At 52.3% G+C, this 22,634-nt stretch overlaps 8 protein-coding genes across 8 annotated transcripts; 5 read left to right on the top strand and 3 right to left on the bottom strand.

The window, feature by feature from the left end:
- Positions 1 to 706: 706 nt before the first annotated feature.
- BO87DRAFT_351530 (FAD-binding oxidoreductase) lies at positions 707 to 2,256 on the bottom strand (the record flags this gene model as incomplete). The annotated part of the gene is made up of 2 exons (XM_025621139.1): positions 2,043 to 2,256; positions 707 to 1,981 (listed from the first exon to the last, which is right to left on the bottom strand). The coding sequence occupies exons 1-2, from the start codon at positions 2,178 to 2,180 to the stop codon at positions 707 to 709; spliced, it is 1,413 nt and encodes a 470-aa protein (XP_025483141.1). The 5' UTR covers positions 2,181 to 2,256.
- Positions 2,257 to 3,833: 1,577 nt separating this feature from the next.
- Positions 3,834 to 5,452, top strand: BO87DRAFT_448101 (cytochrome P450; the record flags this gene model as incomplete). The annotated part of the gene is made up of 3 exons (XM_025628281.1): positions 3,834 to 4,184; positions 4,254 to 4,829; positions 4,904 to 5,452. The coding sequence occupies 3 exons, from the start codon at positions 3,834 to 3,836 to the stop codon at positions 5,450 to 5,452; spliced, it is 1,476 nt and encodes a 491-aa protein (XP_025483140.1).
- Positions 5,453 to 6,360: 908 nt separating this feature from the next.
- Positions 6,361 to 8,031, top strand: BO87DRAFT_301052 (FAD-dependent oxidoreductase; the record flags this gene model as incomplete). The annotated part of the gene is made up of 3 exons (XM_025619148.1): positions 6,361 to 7,062; positions 7,167 to 7,274; positions 7,711 to 8,031. The coding sequence occupies 3 exons, from the start codon at positions 6,361 to 6,363 to the stop codon at positions 8,029 to 8,031; spliced, it is 1,131 nt and encodes a 376-aa protein (XP_025483139.1).
- Positions 8,032 to 9,439: 1,408 nt separating this feature from the next.
- BO87DRAFT_448085 (MFS transporter) lies at positions 9,440 to 11,271 on the bottom strand (the record flags this gene model as incomplete). The annotated part of the gene is made up of 2 exons (XM_025628280.1): positions 9,440 to 10,243; positions 10,351 to 11,271. The coding sequence occupies 2 exons, from the start codon at positions 11,269 to 11,271 to the stop codon at positions 9,440 to 9,442; spliced, it is 1,725 nt and encodes a 574-aa protein (XP_025483138.1).
- Positions 11,272 to 11,804: 533 nt separating this feature from the next.
- BO87DRAFT_413082 (dienelactone hydrolase family protein) lies at positions 11,805 to 12,698 on the top strand (the record flags this gene model as incomplete). The annotated part of the gene is made up of 3 exons (XM_025626545.1): positions 11,805 to 11,924; positions 11,995 to 12,435; positions 12,490 to 12,698. Exons 1-3 carry the CDS (start codon positions 11,837 to 11,839, stop codon positions 12,696 to 12,698), a joined length of 738 nt encoding a protein of 245 aa, XP_025483137.1. The 5' UTR covers positions 11,805 to 11,836.
- Positions 12,699 to 12,855: 157 nt separating this feature from the next.
- On the bottom strand, positions 12,856 to 14,808 carry BO87DRAFT_300457 (tat pathway signal sequence domain-containing protein; the record flags this gene model as incomplete). Its single annotated transcript, XM_025619131.1, has 1 exon — positions 12,856 to 14,808. One exon carries the CDS (start codon positions 14,806 to 14,808, stop codon positions 12,856 to 12,858), a length of 1,953 nt encoding a protein of 650 aa, XP_025483136.1.
- Positions 14,809 to 18,376: 3,568 nt separating this feature from the next.
- BO87DRAFT_448080 (sugar porter family MFS transporter) lies at positions 18,377 to 20,329 on the top strand (the record flags this gene model as incomplete). The annotated part of the gene is made up of 8 exons (XM_025628279.1): positions 18,377 to 18,445; positions 18,496 to 18,547; positions 18,600 to 18,855; positions 18,896 to 19,150; positions 19,202 to 19,443; positions 19,499 to 19,886; positions 19,943 to 20,073; positions 20,124 to 20,329. The coding sequence occupies 8 exons, from the start codon at positions 18,377 to 18,379 to the stop codon at positions 20,327 to 20,329; spliced, it is 1,599 nt and encodes a 532-aa protein (XP_025483135.1).
- Positions 20,330 to 21,188: 859 nt separating this feature from the next.
- On the top strand, positions 21,189 to 22,572 carry BO87DRAFT_448073 (pectinesterase precursor; the record flags this gene model as incomplete). The annotated part of the gene is made up of 5 exons (XM_025628278.1): positions 21,189 to 21,350; positions 21,419 to 21,526; positions 21,593 to 21,984; positions 22,039 to 22,103; positions 22,159 to 22,572. The coding sequence occupies 5 exons, from the start codon at positions 21,189 to 21,191 to the stop codon at positions 22,563 to 22,565; spliced, it is 1,134 nt and encodes a 377-aa protein (XP_025483134.1). The 3' UTR covers positions 22,566 to 22,572.
- Positions 22,573 to 22,634: the final 62 nt, after the last annotated feature.

The raw sequence follows: 22,634 nt of genomic DNA, 5'->3' as shown, positions 1-22,634 counted from the left end.
TAGTCAGCCCCTTCGCCCTCTCCTCCGGCATGGGATGCTGGCCAAGTCTGATAACTGAACAACAGCTGAATATCTTCGTTCTATTTGTCCAGCATGCGTCTGGCATATAACCCCAAGGTTCGAAAGTGTTCGACGTAGGAGGCTTGACCGACCCCCCCTTACGGGAGCCGGACGAGCAAAGCAGGCAGGTTAGACTCCCGACGACCTCCCGGCAGGCAAGGGACTCGTGGGAGCCACCATCGTAATCCGACCTTGCTGCATCGGCGGCATGTGGCGGACAAAGCCATCCTGTATCAGTCCAAAGTATGTACGAAGTCGGCATGGTAGTGCTGAAAGAAGGGATCTGTCTATATCTTGTCCGATCACGCAAAGCCGTAACTTGAGGGAAGCCGAGCCTGAGTGAAGTTCTTGGCTGTTTCCCAGTAGAGCGAATATAGAATCAATTCATCAAGCTGAGTAGGCAGTCCTAAGAAGACTCATTTCTCGTCCAACTTTACTATTCTGAATACTGTAAACCCTTCAACTAAAGACGTGAAAGCAAAGAACCCTTAGTGGGGGGGGGGGGGGGGGGGGAGAGGGACAAAGGCGGTTGTTCTGCTATGGTGTGTAGCCCATGTATGAGGATTACTGTTTTGTCATCTTACATACTAAAGTATACTAAGGTCATGAACCAGATCCATATTTATTGCATCGAACTGATATCCGACTAAACCTGAACATCTTCTTCAGGAAGCAGGTTCAACCACTTCTTGAACACATTCTTGGGGTCGTACTGCTTCTTCAACTTCTGCAGCCGGGGCAGATTGTCCCCATACACATCTTTCGCTCGGCCGTCACTGTGCGAGTAATTGGCATATGCTCGGGCATGGGCACCTCCACCGGCGCGATCTCCAACCTTCCGCATCAGGGCGCGTTGTGTCTCGCGCATTATCTTGTCCAGGCTGGCGTCTTCCCAACGGAACGCACAACCAACATTGTACCAAGGACCCCGGGTCGAGTAAGACATGATATCCTTGGGCACCTGAATGGCCTTCTTGTGCGAAACCAACTCGAAGAGAACGGCGGTGGCACTGACCCCATCATAGGTCTTGATCATCGTCCCGTAGTCCTCCAGTAGTTCCTGGAAGAACTCGACCTGCAGAGGCAGCTTGACGAAGGCCCCACTGAACGACTTGCGACCACCATACGTGGCGATGGGGTTTTGGATGCTGTTCAACTGCTCATAGGGCATCATTTTCGCCGTGTTGATGGTAGGCCCAAGTTTAAGAATGGGGTCGAATTGCCGCTCGGCCTCGTCCTGGGGTCCATTGTAGAAGATGGCCGCCACGATGCTCACCCGGCCAGGGGGCATGGCACCGCAGAAACCAAAGAAGATGCCCATATCCCCTTTGTTGGTGTCGTCTTCGAAGTGGTTGACAAATTCAATGATTTGGGGCAGGCACTGCGCCGGCCAGCTCAGCAGGCCAGCATACACTTCGTTCGTCTGGTCATAGGCTTGGAAGATAAACTCGGTGGTGATACCAAAGTTCTGACCAGCACCACGAATGGCCCAGAACAGATCCGGATTCTCCGTCTCGGAGGTCTTCAAGATGCGACCATCCGCCACCACGACAGTGGCTCCCAGCAAATTGTCAATGGTCAACCCATAGCGGCCTGTCAACCAACCATAACCTCCTCCCAAAGTAAGCCCACCAACCCCCGTATGGTTGACGGTGCCGCCAACCGTGGCCAGCTTGTAGGGAGCCGCCGCGCGGTCAATATCCTCCCACACGGTGCCCCCCTGGGCCGTGATGGTTTTGCGTTCGGGATCTACCACGACGCGGCGCATTTTGGTCATGCTGATGACGATCCCGCCTTCCGTTGCGGAGGCGCCGCTGGTAGAGTGACCACCATTATGAACCACCATGGGGATCTGGTGGTTACTTGCAAAGACTACGGCGGCCGAGACCTCCTCAGCCGTAGTGGGAAGGACTACAGCACCCTATAAGAATTGACAGTCAGCATAACCTCATTAGAGTGTTGCTTCCCCACGGTCCACTGACAGCTTTCTTTTCGCATGTGTCACTCCAGCGCCTGATTCCTTCGGCGTATCCGGGTTCGCCCTCGGTGAGAACGTCAGCATCGGTCCCCGCCAGCAGTTGGCGCAGTTTAATGACTTCCGTGGGAGTGATCGAGTGCATGATGGCAAAATATTGGTGTAGTCAACAGAGAGATGAGGTTAGCCTCGTTACTATCAAGCTGCCGTGTGGTAGTTGAATTTGGTTCACGCGAATGGGTTCAAAACAGGAATCAGAGGAGAAGCAATTGGGCCAAGTTCTTTTTTCGACGGGATCCATCGCGGAGTACGGGGCGGATATACTCTATAACCCCGGTGTCTAATCTTGGGCAGTGAGGAGACGATCTTCAAGCACTCAGCCCATGTATCCATTGTTCCAGAGTTGTTCTTCATCCCCAGACACCCTTGCTTTGGGTGCCTCTGATTGTTCGCCTCTTTCATTGTTGCAGCTCTGCAGCATCTCGGATACTGCATGACAATCACTTAATCAGGGTTGGGTCTACTAAGGAGGACTCTAACCCCCGTGAAACAAGATTGCTAGCAACACGATGTCGAACGTAGAGTGTGTGACCATTGATTGGTTCACAGGTAACTCTAGCATTCTTCGATAATAGCAGGCAACTTTCTGTGGAGATTTGAAAACAGTGCCAAAGTGGTATCGACCATGAAAATAGCCTGGGGAAGCCCTGCATGGAAGGAAGGCCACTAAACACTCGTGCGGCTGCAAAAGGTCCCCACAGGCAACTTTCGATAAAGTTTGTTAGCCACGGAAAATCTGACCGCCCACTCGAGCTTTCTACCGCTTGCCCACTCCGGAAATATGAAGCTATACACATGACTTGAACGAGTGACCATCAATGCTTTCCCCAGAGGACTTTAATAACAGACCAAGCCTGACACTGATGTTTCAACGTAGATAGGAATTAAAGTGAGTTCATTGGTTATGTGTACGATGCTCTCGACAACCAGTACTAGTAGTGTAGTCAGGTGATTCCAGGCGAACCTGAGAGGGCGGTGCGGGTGCAAGGGCTGGAAGGCGCAGGGCCTCTTCGGAACTATGAATCTAGCAGGGTAAGCGCTTCTGGTCGAGCTGGCGCAGGTGTAGAAGCATCAGATGAGAGCGAATTTAGATCTTGGCGACTCCCTGGTAGTTGGCTTGGTGCTGCAGCAAACTCAGACAAGAAGGTGATCTGCCATCTCTGTCGGGCCGAGTGAGCATTCCGAGCTGCGAGGAGGTAGGTTGTCGATCTCCAGCAGCACCTACTTCAGGTCAACGGGACTTTCTTCTGCACCTGCTTCGGGAGAATGTGCATATGTAGGGGCTTTCTTTGCCTTTTCCCACTAAGGACATAAGCCAGGTTGGAAGATACCCACCGCTACCATCATGTGTGGTACTGGCTGCCAGACCTCGAGCCCAAATTGCGGTGGGAATTCCTGCAGCCAGTACCATCGTCGAACGATATGGCTGGGCGACCTGTATGGTCTTCCCCGCACCAGACTTTTAATATCTCCCCTCCGAAATACAGAAACCGGGAGTATTTCCTTCTTGCAGCCAAACATTGCAGATCGCCGGTCTCGAACTTCCTGTCTTGGGGGGTGCCCTGACTCCGCGTGCATTTCCTGCGGCGCAACCGGCTCACCTCAGACCAAGCGGAGGCCCACAGGACTTTTATGTCTTGGGTAGGAACCATATGAGCAATCCTAGACATAGATTGTCCACCTCTTGCCTCTAGCCTTGATTTCGTCTCAGAATCTGTCCAACTGCCGATTACCAGTGATGGAGAGCATGATTGATGCTATACAGGCCCGCTTGGCCGACGACGAGCAATTGCTCGCGCAGCCCATAGTCGTGGCAGGAGCCCTCTTATTCTTACTGGTGGTCTTTCAGTTGCGCCAATCTGGAGGCTCGAAGGCATTCCCATCACCCAGACTGGGATATCCTTTAGTTGGCGACGCACTAGCCTTTCTGAATCGCCCCGTCGCCTTCGTGCAAGATGCGACACGCAAGTGTGGCCCCATTTTCCATGTCAAGATACTGTTTGCGAACATTGTCTATTTGAGAGGTACCCAGCTCAATCGCATGTACGTGGATGTCAAGGAAGACATTTGGTCGTTTGGTGGCGGTATTGTAGGCATTATTTTCCTCCCCTCCTTCTTCCTACTGTAAAGAGAAGAACACTCTTCTGACCTTCCACAGGGCATCTTCTTGAAGAAAATTGCCATTCCTGGGTATTTTGACCATTTCCGCAATCTGGTGGGCTCTCTAAATCGTGGTATCAATCGCAAGGTGACACTGGATCGTTACACCGAGCTTGCAGGCGAAGAGGCGGATAAGGCGCTGCTGAAATGGAGCCAGCAATCGGACATCAAAGTCTTCGAAGAGGCGTCCAAGTATGTGCATCGGGTGATTGTGCGGACTCTCATGGGACAAGACTTCTACGATGAACACGTAGACGAGCTCTACGATCTTGTGCACCGGATGGAGGACGAGATCGGCCACCCACTGAATCTCTTACTGCCGGACTGGTTTCCTCACCCGCCAGCCCGACGACTGGGCAAGGCCAGAGATCGTTTCGCTGAGATCTTCGCCCAACAGATGGAGATCCGCCGCCAGAACCCAGAAAAATGGAAGGGTTCGCTGGACTATATCACCTATACACTGGAAGATCCGCGAACGGCCCATCTGCAAGAATACTATCCGTCGCACCATACGGTGCTCATGTTTGCCGCCCACACGAGCACTGTGGCCAGCATAGCCTGGACTGCTCTGGAGGTATGTTTGCTCAATGCCTGCTATTATAACTCTCTTCCAGCCTATAAGTATCACCAAGCTGACAGTATTCGCAGCTGATCCGGAACCCAGAGTACGTGGAGGCCATCCGACAGTCTTTTCAAAGTAACGAGGACGTTCACCAGTCTCCTGTGCTACTGGCGTGCGTCAAGGAGAGTGGTCGTCACTACTCGGGTGTGCACATGTGGCGTACGACCCATCGCCCTGTGCAACTGGAGGATGGCTATATGGTTCCCGAGAACTGGGTAGTGTGTACCTCGCCCTATCTCACCCACCATGACCCCGAGATCTATGAGCAGCCGCAGCAGTGGCTGCCGGAGCGCTGGCTGCACCCAACGGCGCGCCTGCAGAACCTTAACAACGCCACCGATGCGGCATTCCTGCAATTTGGCGCGGGCTCCCATCGGTGCCCTGGGGAGAATATGGCTGGCATAATCGCGCGTGAACTGGTGTCGCGTCTGGTCAAGAACTACGATTTCCAATGGGGAAGCCAGGGGCCGGCCAAAATCGATGTCTCTCGTATGGACTTTAGCAAAGTCGGCAGTCCTTGGCTTCAAGGCGATGCGCGCATTCGCCTCACGCCTCGGAAATCTGCGTCCATGTGAACGAATTGGCATTGTGTAGGAGGGGAAGGGGAAAGCGGCAGATTGGATACTATGGTGATATGTGCGTCTTTTTTAGTAGTTTCTTTACCTACTTCAGTAATAGATCTTATCTGGTACCTGTCGAAGTATTCATCCCTGCGTTAAAATGCCTTGTAACGCCCCTGAATTTGCACACGACGCTGGTGCTGGTGCTGGTGCTGCTAGACCAGAACAGACTGAAGAACAGAGCACTTCTCATTGACACGATTGTTATAGTAAGGGATGACGATAGTAAAGACCCTTACTACACTCATGTTGGTATACCAGAGAGTTTAGAGCTTATTTTGATGAAAGAATGTCAAGCAAACCTTGGTTAGACCGCACCGGCCACCGCTAGTTTGGAGTCTGTTTAGCCGTATCTTCGGTTGTCCTTTTCGAGTCGACAGATGCAAGGCACGAGAGTTGAAGGACATGTATTTACCCTTTCTGGGTGTTACAGTGCGGATCACCATTGTTCACCATATCCTGCAAAGAGCGGCAGAACTAGGTCTGCATGCGAACAACGAAGATAAGGAACTCGAAAGACACTCGAAAGAGGGTCGTCTCTGGGCGCTGCGGCCATCTGCACCTGTTTTGCCGCCGCATTGCAAAATCTACAAGAACTGGAAACAATACAAACCTGCTAAACTTGTAAGGGCATTGTGTGTGATACTTAAGAAGTACCAGCAGATTGCGATGAACTAAACCCAAACTCCATCTTCACTAACAGTCCAATCAAGCGGTTGTTAATCTTCTTCCCTTGGCTTATCATCTGAGCTCTCTCACTACCACTTTCTCTATCCCTTTTCTTTGCTTCGCCCTATTTCCTCGGTTATCTTTTCTATTCCCTTTGGATTTCTATCTCTCTCCCATTAGAGTGTCATCGCACAATGGCTCCTAAGGCCGATGTCCAGGTCCTAATCGTCGGTGGCGGCATTGCCGGGCTGACGCTGGCCAACATCTGTAAGAAAATTGGGCTCAGCTACAAGGTGTTCGAGCGTACTGCCGAGGTGACCCCCGTGGGTGCAGGCATCTCGCTGGCCCCGAATGCTCTCCGGTTGCTCGACCAACTTGGCTTCATGGACATTATCCGGAAGGAAGGCCAGCCGCTGCGAAAGATTCAAGTCTATCGCAACACTACCCGATGGAGTCTACTTGACTTTGAATGGCTCGAGCCAACATATGGCTATTCAATGTACTCGATGCCCCGGCACAGCATGCACCGCGCCTTGTACCACCGGGTGGATCCGGAGCACGTCATTCTGGGAGCTGAGGTTGTTGGCATTGAGGATGAGCCCAACTCTCCGACGGTCAAGATTCGCCTGGCAGATGGCCGCGAGTTCAGCGGTGAGGTGCTCGTGGGCGCCGATGGCATTCGGTCGATCGTACGGCGGCTCCTTGCCGACAAGCAAGGGCTGGCAGGCGTCAACACCATCCGGTTCACCGGGCGCACCCACATGACGGGCATCTCCTATCCGCTAGAGCATCTCGGACCTAACGATCTCGGGGTGGCAACCTGGGTTTTCTACGATGACTGCATTCTCACCTCTTGGCCATGTACCGAAAATCGCCAATGGTTTGTCGGGGTCAAGGTCCGTCACTCCCTTACCTCCTCCCCCTCCTCCTCTTCCCACCTACCCTTGTCTCAGCTGTCACCAGTAGACTCCAGACTAATGAATTGTAATTGCTGGATTAGCCCTCCGAAGCCAAGACCACCACACGGTCCACTTGGAAAGGTGCCACTAAGGAAATGATCAACGAAAGCTACGGACACCGCTTCCATCCGTTTGGCAAGAATCACACCGTACGCGATGGCATGTCTCACTTGTTTCTTTTCTTCCCCCTCCTACTTCCCACCCACTCTTTCCCCTTTCACATTTTCCTAGTGGACTGAGTGACTGAGTGGCTGACTGACTGACTCACTCTCATCTGCAGTGGTCGATGTGGCGGAACGCGTGACGGCGAGTGATGTGTTTGAGGAAACCGCCTTCCCGAAGATGGCGCATGGCCGCGTGGCCCTAGTGGGAGACTGTAAGAAGCCAATCTGACCCTCGAAAGATAAAAGCAAAAAAAAAAAAAAAGAATGAATGGATCGGAGACTAACTCGACATTGTCTTGCTCAGCGGCGCACTCCATGACATCCTTCATTGGTCAGGTAAAACCCCATTTCTCTGAGACAATCCTTCCGCCAGGGGGAGGAGGGAAGGGAAACACGGCTAATCAGATTTTTTCCGCTGCAGGGCGCTTGCCAGGCAATTGAGGACGTGGGAGAATTGGCCAACCTGCTGCACACCTACTTTGCCGGCCAGTCGGGCGATCCGCAGGTGCTGCAGGACTTGCTGCAGGAATTCCGCAAAAGCCGAGAGCCACGGGCACGCAACCTTGTGTACTATTCCAGCATTTTCGCACAGGTGCATACAGGACGCCTTCCGTACGGGCTGGGGCCACTGGCACGCCGGATTGCCTTCACCTATGCCCCTGTGTGGTGCTGGAAATGGGCTTGCAATCCATTGTACGGGTACCAGCCGCGCGTCCACGCGTTGGATCTGTTGTCGCGGTGAAACTATATAGTTTCTTTAACTTTAATCGAAAGGATCATAAGGCAATTGAACATCGATCTTTATATTTTATCTGATCTGTCCTAGTAGAATTATTTTTTTTTTTTTTTGGTTCCTTTCTTCATTCATTCCATTTATCATTCTTTCATTATTCCGCCCTCTCGATTCATTTAGTTTGATCTTTTTTTTGTGGCAGGGTAATAGATCCATATTTCCCTATTGGTATGATTTCGAAGCAAGGGGGATGCAAGGGAGCAAGCCTACTGGAATAGTTCTATGGTTCACACCTTAGACGGCAGTATACGCTGAACCGGACTTGATGATGTGAGCTACTAAATGAATTGAGAAAGAGACTTGTGAAAGACGAAGAGTAACAGTATTCGGCCATAAGCATAGTCTACCGTCTACTTAAAACCTGTCTGCGGATAAAAGGTACCCACTGGCTATAGTGATTGATAGGTTATTTTCTTAATAGTGTTTATTCACATGTGTGAGATGCAGATCCTTTTTTCGTTAGTGGTACTTTACCAGGCCGACTTAATAGATATCTAGAATTAAATTTCCTGAGTGTCTGTGCAGTGGTAAAACATATCTGATATAGTAATAGTGTAAGAAGTATGAAGATATCAATTTTATCTTGATCTCTGTGGGAAGGAGAAAAGAGTGTCAAGATCCAGTTTATAGATAAGTATTTCTCTTGACAGGACTAGAATTGCCATGCTGTAGGACCCCAAAGTATATATATACCGATACTCCAAAATATATAATCCGATTGACTTGTCGACTGACGGAAAGAGCAATATCATTCTTATATTACGTCTTTAGTAAATGCCCAACAAGCTTTTAAAGCCTATGAGAGGCTCTGATACATGTTCTTGTTAAGTGAAGGCTGAGGTTGTGGTGAAGCGCAATCATCCTTTCTTGTCAGATAGACTTCTTGAATGTCGTATTCTCAATTCAACCAGTATTCCATGAACAATTCAAGCGTGCAGAACGAAGAAGTTTTATCTTTGGAACGTTAGTTCTGCATAGCAGTAACTAATTAAAGGGATCCCATTAGTGAAGAATACATGTTACCGACTGCCCAGGAGTTCTGCTACGACTGCGCCGACGTCTACAGAGAACAACAGCATAACAAATTTTTTTTAGGATGGCTCTCCATAGGACGATGACCCTAGCTCATGTCCTAGCACTAGAACACATGATGCAATGACGATCAGCATGGATAAAGGGGTCATTATATCTTTACTCCATGTAGTGTTTCCATTCGTTCTGAAAGACGAAGCAAGAATTAATTTTACATGGATTTCAGAGTAGAAATTCTATTATTATCATGAATGTTCTGGGGAACGTGACGCGTTGTGAAACTGGAATATTCCACCGCAAAGGCTACTCTTCTGGGGCAATTCGGCTAAGTTGCAAACCGACTGCGACTTCGCAATGCCGGTCCAAACCAGTAGAGCACCAGCACTCCCACAATGCAGCCTACTGTCAGACCAGCCAGCAGGGTCGTGCCCCGTGCCACTCCAAGTCGAGCATACAGCGGGCCAGACCACAGGATGGCCGCAAAGGCCAGACTGGCGCGCGCCAGATCGTTGATGGCAAACAGACTAGCGCTGTACTTCGGATACGCTACGGACAGGTAGCTGAAAATACACTGCAGCACCAACGTCATGCCGGATACCTCGATCACCAAGCCGATGGTGGGTACAATCCAGTGAATACTAGCCCGCGAGGTCCAGGCGAACAGAAAGAGTCCCACGGGGATGAACACACTGCCCACGATGGCGGGGATGAGCCGGTGCTCGGGATGGGGAAATTGACCACGCCGGAAGGCCTTGTTCAGCGAGATATGCACAAAGGCATAGTAAAAGGGGAGTATTAGTAGCGTGCCAATCACGCAGCCGAGGAAGATTAGCCCCAGCTCGCCCAGGCTCATGTGGTAGATGTCCAGGTATACCAGCGGCAGCACCTCGAAGTAGGAGTAGAAGATGGCGTACACTAGCCCAATGTAGACTGTCGTGAAGAGCACGGACGGGTCTAGTGCGTTAACTTTCCATGGAATAACTAGTGCATCGTAGGCAACCTGCATGGGGCTGGCGTTCTGCGACTCAATCTCCGACCGCGACCGGATGGCCGTGTTGCCCGTCAGCTGGCGCAACCGCTTGGCTCGCAAGTGTAAGATGGCAGGTGCAGATGTTTCCGGGAGAAAGAGCTGGTTTTGGCAAGAAAAGGGAAAAGGCGACGATGGTCAGCACGAGACATGTCCGTTAATGCCGACGATGGCCATCAATCGACACGAGGGAAGTAGTGAGTACATACCAGGGCCACGAAGCACAACGCGGCTGCCCATAAGATCTCCCACATGGACCAGTGCCAGCCCTTTACGGGAACACTGAATCCCGAAATTGTCGGCGCAATGGCGGGACCAGCAATGGAGCATGCTCCCCATATATATAGACCATAGGGGAGGTTCGGGATGGAGGTCACATCTGCCAGAGATGCACCTCCTGTGGCCAGTCCGGGGGAGCCGAAAAAGCCTTGCAAGTATCGCAGGACCAGGAACCCTGGCACGTTGTTGACTAGGGCTGTGGGGATTGCGAGAATGAGAAACACGGTGACAGAGATCACATACGGTGGGTTGCGACCCACGGAGGGTACTTCGGACATGGGACTCCAGATCATCGGCCCCATGCCGTAGCCCAGCACATATAGTGCCAGCCCCAGGGCGCTGATGGTCTGCGTCACCCCGAAGACAGTCTCGAATTCGCCCTCGGCCGAAGAGAAGATGGCAGCGGCCATGAAGACCAGAAAGGTGAACAGATTTACCTCGACATATACCAGCAACTTGGCCGCGAATGACCAGTTGTGCGGATTGTCTGGGTCATCCGGGGAGTACCAGTCCACCACAATGGTCCCCTCTGGCGTCACCTCGGGATCAATCCACGACGATGATGACTGCCCCGATGATTCGGGCGGTGTTGGGAAGGCTTCCCCTTGGATCCCATCAACTTCCTTGCACGCCTCGTCGGGGGGTAGCGCATGGCTAAATAACGTACTTCCATCCGCATCGGAGGTGTTCTTCTTCTCTTGTGATGGCTGGACTGGCCCGGCGTCGACTGCCTGCCGGTATGGCGTAGGCAAAGTGAAGTCGGAGCTGAGTTCGCGGGGCTTGAATAGACGGCCACCGGATACAAGGTAGGCGATCCTGCCAAAGGCCGAGTTGGCGAACAGGTGTGGCATGGCCGCTGCAGTATCGGTGCTTAGGCAGAACAAGTGAAGCACAAAAGCCCCCAAGGAGGGCCTGACCTCAGTATGTACTTCACGGGCAAATTAGGGAGAGACTGAGAGAGAAAGGGAGGAAAGGGGCGTGCAGTCAAGCTTGAGCAGCTTCAGACCGCTTCCGTGCCATTCCTCCTCTCTTTCCCCTTCAGCCCTAGAAGGAATGCAAGGGGGAAGGCGTTTCCGTGGCCGCAAAACCAGAACTCTCTCCCGAGGAATGCCAGTAATGATAGTCAACGTTCCACGGTTGCATGTCCGGACAGGGATGGAACCGGGATGCCACCGTGTCTCCCGATTGGCGTGTCCACTCCCCTTTCCTCGAAAAAAAAAAAAAAAAAAAAAAACGGATGAGCTCATGGCGATGCAAAGCCCTACTACACGCAGGCAAGGCAATCACCGGAAATGGCAGCCCTCCCCCAAAAGCTGGGATGGGAGAGAGAAATAAGCATTCGTATCTCCATATCCCTGCCGACCGATTGATTTTGTTTGTATAGGCAACATTGACTGCGACAGCAAGTCTGAAAGCATGACTTCTCTTCCTCCAGCCCAATGCTGCATTGCTGGCCATCTGCACAGTGGTACCCCCAAGGGAGAATTAAAGAAAATAGATGACAGTAAGGCGCTTCCCTGCTCCATCCTGATTTCCCCAAGGTCTCATCCTAATGTACATATCTCCTGCAATAGTCCTCACCTATGTGTCTTACCCTCCCGACAAATCAACTCACAATGCCATCCTATTTCTCTCCGACATCTTCGGTACCAAACTGGTCAATTCCCAGCTGATTGCCGACCAATTTGCCGCGAATGGCTACTTTGTGGTCCTGCCGGATCTTTTCCATGGCGATCCGGTCCCCGTCGAGCGCGAGGGGAACTTCGACGTCATGGCCTGGCTGAAGAACCACCTCCCGCCAGTGACAGACCCCATCATCGACAGAACCCTTCGCTACATGCGTCAGGAACTTGGCTGCCAGCGCATTGGAGGGGTTGGGTACTGCTATGGGGGCAAGTATGTCGCTCGATACCTTAAGCCCGGGCTGTTGGACGTAGGCTATATGGCCCATCCCACCCATGTAGAGGTGGATGAGTTGAAGGGTATTCAGGGGCCATTGAGCATTTCTGCCGCGTGTGAGTTCCAACAACGAGTATGGAGTGGAAAGAATAGGGACTGACTTAACATAGCGTCGGATTACCTCTTCCCGACCGAGAAACGTCGCGAGACCGAAGACATCTTGTCCGAGCTGGGCCATCCTTACGAGATAACAGTATACTCGCATGTCGAGCATGGATACGCTGTTCGCTGTAACATGGACATTAAGCAGCAGAGAGTGGCCAAGGAGAAGAGTTTCGCCCAGGCAGCTGGTTGGTTTGATGCTTATTTAAAAAAGTGAGCACGTTGCCGGGAACGGAAGGATAAGAGAACAACGTATATCTGTATCTATTCTTCTAAAACAAGCATGTCCGATGAATCTACTACCAGATAAGATACAAGTGCGCTGCATACCTATGTACATGTTGAAAAGAGTATCTCCCGGTCGATGTCTTTCTTTAGGCTGACGCCAAAAGATCGTTTGGGATATACAAGGGCATAGTGTCCTCCCATCGACTCTGCGTCAGCACTGTCCAATTCGACCCATCCGCCTCCATCTGCATGATGAAAGGGTACGGTTGCTGATTGTTGTCGTAGATGGTCGCTTCATCCTGGAAGCCAAACATGCCCGTCGCCCAGGCAATCTTGCCCTCGTGGGTCCAGACGGCGTGAGCATCGTTGCACGCCAACGTTGTCAGCTGCTTCACATCACTACCGTCAACAGCCATGGTCATGACATCGTAGTTGTCATCCAACGGTCCAGAGATGGGCCAGCTGGTGCGACGAGTGAAGACAATACGGTTGGAGCCATCGGGGGCGAACATGGGAGTGTTATCCCAGGAAGAGCTGAGAGCCACCACTTCACCCGTCGTCAAATCCATGCGGCGTAGACCCAGTGGGAGGGGATCCTCACTGGCGCTGTAGGCAAACTCACGCCAGACTAGCCAGCGGCCATCGGGCGAGATGGTGGGGAAGCCGGCGTTGGTGCTGCCGTTGGTCATGGATCGCGCCCACGAGCCGTTGGCGGCCACCAGGTACACCCAGCCAGGGTTGGCATAGCGATACTCGAACCAGTCACCCAGACCGACGGCCAGAACTTCGCCATCGCCGCGCCACGAGCCCTGGAAGGTGCCGTTGGTGTTGGAGCTGTTGACGCGGACGGGGAAGCGAGAGCCATCGAAGATGTCATTCGAGCCGGTGCCGTCGGCGTTCATGGTCACCAGCGAGGAGTTCACCGTCTGCTGTGAGGTGTAGACCACCTTGCCCCGTGCGGACATTTGCGGGAACACGTCGGTGAAGCGGTACTCCCAGTCCTTGCTCCAGCTGTACAGCGGCTTGTTTACGGGCCGGACAGGGTCCCACTCAACGTGCTCGTAGACCATGTGGCGGCCATCGGGGGACCAAGCGGGCGAGCGATGATAGCCCACCAGCGAGGCGTTGCGGTAGGCAGCACTCACGCTACCTTCGGGCTGTGCGGCCGTGTAGTTGATCGAACCCGGGTAGGTGGCATTGGTGAGCAGGCTCTTGACCAGGTAACCGATGGTCTGGTTGTTCACATACTGAGGGAACAGTTTAATGCCGCCAGAGTCTCCCGACGCATGCTCCTGCCGGTCACTTCCCGTGGCAAAGTCAACGGACACGATGGCAGTGTTGACATCGTAGAAGGCGGATTCGGCCACACGCGCATAGTAGGTCAGCTCCATGGGGAGTTCATAGAAGACGATACGTTTTCCATCAGGCGAGAATTTGGGTGAGCCCTGACAGTAACCTGTGCGGTTGGACACACGACGGAAGCCGGTGCCGTCCGGACGGATGGCGTAGATGGACAGTTCCTGTGTGTGCTCCCAGCCGCTGATGTTGTTATGCCCGCGCCACGGAGTGTTGCGATCCGAGGTGAAGACCAGCCACTCGCCATCAGGCGACCACGCAGGCCGGAAGTGGCCATCGGGGAGGGTGTAATCACCTGCAACCTCGGTGGAGTTGGTGACATTCCACAATGCACCAGTCTCCAGATTTTGGATCCAGATGTTACTCTTGTAGTTGCCGAGGGTGCCAGCAAAGGCCACCAGACTGCCATTGGGAGAGATGGCTCCGGCATCCTCCACGGCAGGGCTTGTGGCAATGGGCTGCAAGTCGGTGCCATCGGGACGGACACGGTACAGATCCGACTGACCATCTCCGGCACGCTCGCTGGTGAAGACGATCCATTCGCCGTCCGGAGACCACTGCGCATGGTAGTCAAAGGTGCTCTCATTGCCCAGCAGTCGTCGGGGATTAGAGCCATCCGCATTGGCGACATAAAGCTCCGAGATGCCCGGTGCAATGCGATTCATCAGCATCGCCCCCTTCTTCCCGGCAACAGTCGTGCCGCGGGCTGCCAGGGGTGTGGGCTGCTCATCCGAGCGCGCCATATTGGCGTATGGACATGATGCTGCTGTGGCCAGCCCGCTCAGAAGAGGAAAGAAAAGAAGAGAGGAAAGACGCATCTTGATGCGGTGCCAACTTGGCGGCTGCGAACTCAGTGATGCAGGAACCACAACATCCGGAGAATTTTGCAGTTGGGCATGACCCTACTTAAGCTTCACGCTGTTGTGGAGCGTCTCGTTGCGAGAGAATTGATCGATAGGCTCCGGTGCTTGTTCGGAAGAAGACCTCGGGCTTCGCAATGGCCTTCCCAATGAGGTAGGGACTGTCGCTGATGACTTTGATGAAGTTGGGCTCCCGTTATTGGCCTTCGGCTACACATGCCGATCACTCCACGGCCCAGACGGGATGGACATGCTTAGCAGCACCGCTTGGAGCCTTGGACATCCCCTTCCACGCCTCAGCTTTGAGGGATTAGCATTGCCTGCTCCACCCAGGGCAGACCGTGGTTGGATCCTGCGATCCTGCCAAGGAATATTGAGAGGAGAAATCCGCATCATCGCCGGAGATAGATTGGGAGAAGAGGGATGGCACCTATAGAAAGCTCTATACGTTTTCAGGCGAAGGCATCACTCACAGGGTACCGCTGTGGTTTTGGACTTAACGTGCTGTCAGTTGATATCAAAACATACGACACTGGGTGGAAGGGGAAGGTCCGACGTGGATGTATCGCTTCCTCCCTGAAGTATTTCACGCCAACACGAGTGAAGCTTCATCTGTCATGCTTATGGCTGGTCTCCGAAAGGATTAGGCTTGGCATACAGGACGCCACGACTATACTGTCTCCGGCCTAACCGCCGCCGAGACTCATTATCTGTGTAGTATCTCCGACATCTTTCGGAAGCCTGGTTCGGAGATTGTTGGAATGGGGTTTCTGGCCGGCGGTCTTGGCAGCAACTAATTTCTCCGCGAGTCTCCGCATCTTTTCGTTTGGCTTTGGAGAGAGAGGTCTGTGAGTTCTTGGGGAGTGGACCGTTTGCTGGCTCATTTTGTGGTTTTCTTTCAAAGCCGGAGGTCATTCTCTCGCTCCTACAGAGTTGCAGCTGTTTTAAAAACCATGGGGGTAGTCTTGGATGGGAGGATTCAAATTGTGGATTGAATATCGGACGCAGTGCTATCTGTTGGATGACTCGTTACACAGGGCCCCGACGAGTCCAAAGCGCCACACCGTAATCCTGAGGACGAAGAAGAGAGTCGGGCTGCCGAACCAGGGACCAGGAAATGGTCCCCGCTTAATCTTGCTAATTCTAGTGGAGAGTGGAATCAATCTTGAAGAAAGATTAGCTTGAGACTGTTCGGACCGCTCCCGTTCGGCCCTCGCTTCACCCTGAATGGCGGTGCTGAGGAAGTTCAAATTGCAGCACAACAAGGGAAATTGGCATCTGACCAGTCTGCATTGGTGAGAATGAAGAGAAAGAGAGACTGAAGAAGAACGAGAAGCCCTCATTTTTTCTTTCGCGGACTTCATCCGATCCCCTCCAAAACGCAGTCAGTCTGACTCTCTTCAAGTCATGATCATCGTTTCTCCCCACTCCAACTCCACCCGATCCGCGCCGAATGAGATGCAGGGAAATCGCACGCTTGCACGCACGCAAATTAAAACACGAGCTGATCGCTTCCCGATAAGCCTGGGGAGGTGGAGAATTTTCAAGGAAGGGAGAAAAATCAGCTTCTTTGCCAAGCCACTCCTCTCTTCCTCGGGGTTGGAGGTTCGATTAGTCATTAATTCCGAAGGACTCAATAGTTAATTTCGTCTGGCTGTTATGGATGCTCCTACCGAGGCATGTCCCCCTGATTACCCGATACGATATGATTCGTAAATCTAGTCTTTAGGCTGAACTCACCCACTTTGCGGAGAGAGCACATTGCGTCAGTCTTCATAATGTCCCAAGTACTACGGTTAGTTTCAAATCCTGTTGCCTTTTCTTTTTTTCCCTTTTTTTTTTTTTTTTTTTCATCGTCGCCATCATAACCATCGTAGCCTTCTGTGTTATTCTTGTTTTATTTTATTCATTCTTTTCTTCTCTTTCCTTGTTCTTCCACTCTAGAATGAAAAGGTGGGAAAGGAAAATAGTATATAGAGATTTGGTATATATATGTGTGTGAACAAGAACATTATGATGTGCTATTCGAGGAAGCCGGGAACTACTTGAGCACCTCAGATGAGACGCTGGACAGCCTTCTCTCAAAAGATGTAGTACCTTTGAATAAAAAAACAAATTCCTGTATTGGTATTCTTCTGGTGTGGACTGAGGGGTAGGAGTTGCACTCTGCAGGTACCTGACATGGTGTATCGCAGTGCCTTGCAGAATCACGGAGTCCCGCATCGCGTTAGGTCCTTATACTCGGTATCTCCGGAATCCCCAATAACTGGAATGCCCGCACCTTAAGGAAAAGGATGCCGTCTGGGCCAAGATGTGTTGGCCGATGTGCCACTACAGCAGCCGATGCAATGGCTGCCACATCGTGAACCGTCTTGATGAGTTGTCCCTTCCCATAATGTGCAGGTCAGAATGCGCAGTGAATTAAGTACCCATGTAATATCCTTAGCATTTGTGCCATTCATAGCCGTACGGGCTTCGATGAAGCGATAGAGCGATTAGTTCCGCTCGGGTCACCAGCAGCGTCCTCGAAGATAAGCGTTGCGCTAGACTACCTCATAGAAATAGGGAGTAGTATTCAGAATATGAGAAAAAAAGAGGGGTAAGAGGGAGCAGTGAAGGTAGGTATAAAACTGCACCATGGCAGAGCAAAGGCAATAACATACTAGCGACCTAACATGGAGCAGCCCTCAAGTGACTCGGAGCAATCGTCGAGCTTGAGTCATGTCCACGTTCATAAATTATTCAAGGCTTGCGAACAAGATTCCTCCACATTCTTAGCCATCCAGCCAGGGCTTCTAAGTTCATTTCCGGCGATATGGGGTTATAGTTATGAAGATCAGGCGCAATAATCACGTATATGAGCGTCTCCCTTGTATCAGAGTTTTCTACAGGGAGTGCAAAAAGAGGTAATGGATCCGACGTTAATAGCATCTGATGTCGTACAAGAGATCTGGCAGCGCCCGTTGAAGAATGCACGGGATAGCAACGATTCAACGTTGCCGAAAGGAATGCGCCGACCAATGCGATTAAGCCATGAGGATCTACTGAACAGCTGGATAGAAGCAAGCTGACAGGCTGAACAGGAAAAAAGATCGACGCATGTTCTCCGAGATCTTATCTTCCCCGCATTTCTCTCATGCCCCCCGGATTTTCATCTGCATCCATTCCCACTCCCTCTTTGCCCAACCTTCTTTTCCACGGAGATCGACCAGCGTGGGGGATGAAGCTTAACCTCATTATCCTCGGCTATTAACAGGAGGACGTGTATGACTATCAACCATTATTATGACGCCATTTCCGGCAGAAACTAAGAAGCCTTTGATTGCTCTCCCCAACAGCTAGTAACGTAACCATCGAGTTGCCACCCTCGTCATCTATTCCCAAGCCATGGGGCAAGCGCATGCCCCCCACCCTGATTCAGTCTGGCCAATATAGCTATACTGAGCCCACAATGACTGACTCAATTGCAAGGAAGCCCTACTTTGGGCTTGTCGGAGGATGGCTGACCTTTTGGATTACGGTACAAGATCAGCGTATGCAAAGAGCTAGTGCCCAGTACTGACTGTCTAGGTTGCTTGTGCTACGGATATGACCCTGTTCGGGTATGACCAAGGGGTCTTTAGTACGTCTTCTCGGCAATGACTTCCCAGATCTCATAATCTGATGCGCGGCAGGTGGTGTGGTTGTTACCCAGAACTTTCTCGAGGTCCACGATTTGGTCGGACCGTCAAAGACTTCCACTCTGTCGACCGTCACAGCCATCTACGACGTCGGCTGCTTTCTCGGGGCCCTCTGCGCCTTTGCCATCTCGGAACAGCTCGGTCGGAAAAAGTCGATCTTGATCGGAACAGCCATTATGGCGGTTGGCACCATTCTGCAGGCGAGCTCGTATCATCTCGCTCAGATGTTTGTTGGCCGAATCATCCTAGGGTCAGAGATAACATACCCGGGGTATGGCGTTCGCTGACAGCTGCAGAATTGGAAACGGCATCAACACCGCCACAGCACCTATCTGGCAGACCGAGACTGCCCAGGTCTCCTGGCGAGGCCGACTGGTCATTATGGAGATGGCCTTGAATGTCGGAGGCTTCATGCTCGTCAACTGGATCAACTACGGGCTTTCCTTCCACGGCGGAGCTCTGGCCTGGAGACTTCCGATTGCCCTTCAGTTTTTCTTCATCTTCGTTCTCGCTGCCACGGTTCCCTGGCTGCCCGAGTCCCCCCGGTATGTGCGCACCACAGAGACCCTTTCATGTTAGTCCACTGACACAACCAGATGGTTGCTATGCCACGGTCGCACAGACGAAGCTTTACACGTCATTTCGAGCATCGAGGATAAGCCGAAAGATGATCCCTATGTGGCAACGCAGCATCGCGAGATCGTCTATAGTATTCAGTATGAGCGAGAAAATGCGGTGCCCTGGCGGGATCTATTGACTGGCCGTTCTACCAACGATACCAAAACCTTGCGACGGTTGCTGCTGGGGGCCGGCTCACAGGCGCTGCAGCAGTTTCAGGGTACGATAGTTGTTGTGATACAGTGTCTTCGAATTGTCGACCTAACTGCACCTAGGGATCAATATCATGTCGTACTATCTGCCGCTGGTGCTCATCAACTCGGTCGGACTTTCCAACAGCATGTCGCGACTGCTCAGCGCATGCAATGCGACGGTGTATTTCGTGTTTGCCAGCGTGGCTGTCACGATGGTTGAGCGATTTGGCCGACGTGGTCTCATGCTGCTCTCCACCTTCGGGCAGTTCGTCTGCTTCTTGGTGATCACTATTCTGCTCCGCTTTGCCGAAATAGACACACGATATGCGACTGCTTCGGTCGCGTTTTTCTTCCTCTATTATATCGCGTTCGGCATTGGAATGTTGGGGGTGCCCTGGCTGTATCCGACCGAGATTAACTCGCTGCCCATGCGGACGAAGGGTGCAGCCGTGTCGACAGCGACAAACTGGTAGGTGCAGCTTGCAGTTGGCGCGGATTATTTTACGGCGGCTGAGCATGCGATAGGATCACCAATTTTGCCATTGTTGAAATCACACCAATTGGCATCCAGCAGATTGGCTGGCGGTTCTGGATCGTCTGGACAGTCACCAACGCGGCCTCTCTGCCCATCTTCTACTTCTTCTACCCCGAGACTTGTGAGTCGATCATATCTCCCTCTCAATCACCCTTCACTGACTCGGTGCAGCAAATCGGACTCTGGAAGATCTGGACGACTACTATCGCTCGAACCCACCGTTGCTGGTTACGCGGGATCCAGACGCAGTATCCACGCAGCGCCCCTGGCGATACCGACAGCGCGAGGAGGCAGAGTACGAGCGACAGAAGAATGCCCAAGCAGGTTCAGATGCGTCAAAGGACAGCAGCGCGGCTTCGGTGAGCCACGTGGAGTGAGCCACCCTGTTTGGATGACTGGGAGGAGACAGAAGGGATGGAGGAAGTAATCGTCGACGCGAAGAATGGGGACGGAGATTATCGATAAATAGTTGGCGCGAGATGGTGCTCGATCAGTAGAGGTTTCCACATGGCAATATAGTAATAACTGCTGATATATTAATCGCCGTCATACTGTGGGGTCTCCCTTTCTATTTCTGTATCCAAAAAGGGCGCCGGTTGTCAATAGCTTCATCGGGATCTGTGCTCTCTCCCTGTGCACGCTCTGACGGACTGTTGGACGGGAGGCCGAAGAGACGAGGCCTCCACGTGGTGTTTATTATAGTAATCAAGATCTTCCTTCCATCAACTCCTGATGATAGAATATACACTAAATTTAACTGTCCTCCGGATGAACCGGACTGCCGGGCTTGGGGTTGGCGGCGAGTGTTTGGTAGCGAGGGCCGCTAGCATCGATCTCGCCCGCATTGGCACTACCATCCTCCCATCGCATTGGTTCCAGCCTCAAAACACCGAGTCAGGGCCAATCTCGCATACAGGTCTGGTGGGCCTGCCCAGAGTCATGGCCTTCCTAACCCAGGCAGTTGAGGCCTGCCCAGAGTCAGGAACGCCGCCCCTAGGCGCAAACAGCTCCACTGGTTCGCTACGACTCTTCAACCATCATGGCTTGCTCTGTGCACATCAAAAGCCGGACCCGCGTGGCTGAAACAGCAACATTTTCCAATTTCTATCCAGTCGGGCCCACGGGCCAAATGCCCACCGCAATGAAAAGTCGCGACATTCCCTGAGTGCACCGCAACACTCTGATTCCTTTCCCGTCCCCGAATTGCATCCACCAAGACATCTCGTGTGGTTCAGGATGAGTGAATCGCTGCCCTTGGCGGGCCGCAGCCTCGCCATCTTCGTCGTTGCGGCGGTGATGATGGGGATAGGTACGGTTGCAGTTGCTTTGCGCACGTTTGTCCGTGTACACTTGGTGCGGGCATTCGGATGGGATGACGCGCTGATGATTGTTGCTTTGGTACTGTCGCCTTGACAGGTGTTATGTATGATGCTGGAGGAACAGAAAAATAACTAAGTCTCCGGCAGGTGCTGTTCATCTTCCTTAACGTCTGCTGCATGATTGGAGCAAAAACCGGAGTGGGTCACAAGATGCTGGACTTCACCAGTGTTCAGACAATAGAGAAAGCCATGCTGGTAAGAGGCATCCGTCTCCTTCACTTGTCTGTGTGTAACCTCTAATGCTACGACGGAGAACTGTAGTGGTGGTGGCTGGGTCAAATGTTATATCTCTGGGCCTCTGCTGTCGCCAAAGTGTCCATCGCGCTCGCTTTGCTGCGATTGACAGTACGCCAAGCGCATCGCATCATTCTGTGGACCATCATTGGAGTTGTCACAGCCATCGGCCTGATGTTTTGGCTAGTCCTGCTCTTTGACTGCCACCCTGTCTCGTACTTCTGGTTGCGTCTAGAACCCACTCATTCGGGAACCTGCCTGTCGATCGGGACCCTGCTGGCCATTGCCTACTTGTACAGTGCCATCACCATCTTCTGCGACCTCACTTTGGGCATTTTGCCCGTGTTTTTGATCTGGCGACTGCAGATGAATGGTCGCACCAAGGTCGCACTGGGCGTGATTCTCAGCCTCGGAGCCATGTATGTGTCTGTTCGTTGAGATGCTCTAGTCGTGATGTCCTAACCCAGTTCCAGTGCGAGTGTTGCTGTCATCATTCGACTCCCCTTTCTTCATCACTATGGTGACACCGATTTCCTCTGTGAGTGACCACTCCACAGCTCCTGGCGTAATGCATATTTTCTGACGCGACACAGATTCCACATATCAAATCGCCATTTGGTCCATCATCGAGACCGGTCTTGGCATTACGGCTGGCAGTCTCGTCACTTTACGCGCTCTATGCCGCTGGTTCCTCGAGAATACCAGCACCCAAGGTCGTCGGGTTCCGGGCAAACAGGCTAGCGATGGCCTCTACGCATTATCCAGCTGGACAGGAGAGGCCTCGAAGAAGAGCATGCGCGATCCTCATTATTGGCGTCCTGACCTCGTTCCCGGTCAGATGGACCATCTTACCGTCACCACAGTTTCCTCACCGATGGCTGGGAGTCCAAGAAGTGATGCCAATAGCAGCCAGGAGATACTGAACCCGGAGGGAGAAGCCTGGTATCATGGAAACCAGGTCAGCATTCACCAGACGTTTAAGCTATCTGCGGGAGAGTAATTTGATCGGTCATCGGTTTGCATTATTCGTTTCAATACACCTCTCCGATTTAATATAATATCTTCTATA

This window comes from Aspergillus neoniger (assembly GCF_003184625.1).
Source record: "Aspergillus neoniger CBS 115656 unplaced genomic scaffold BO87scaffold_5, whole genome shotgun sequence".
Taxonomy (NCBI): domain Eukaryota; kingdom Fungi; phylum Ascomycota; class Eurotiomycetes; order Eurotiales; family Aspergillaceae; genus Aspergillus; species Aspergillus neoniger.
This window is presented reverse-complemented; position numbering and strand designations above follow the sequence as displayed.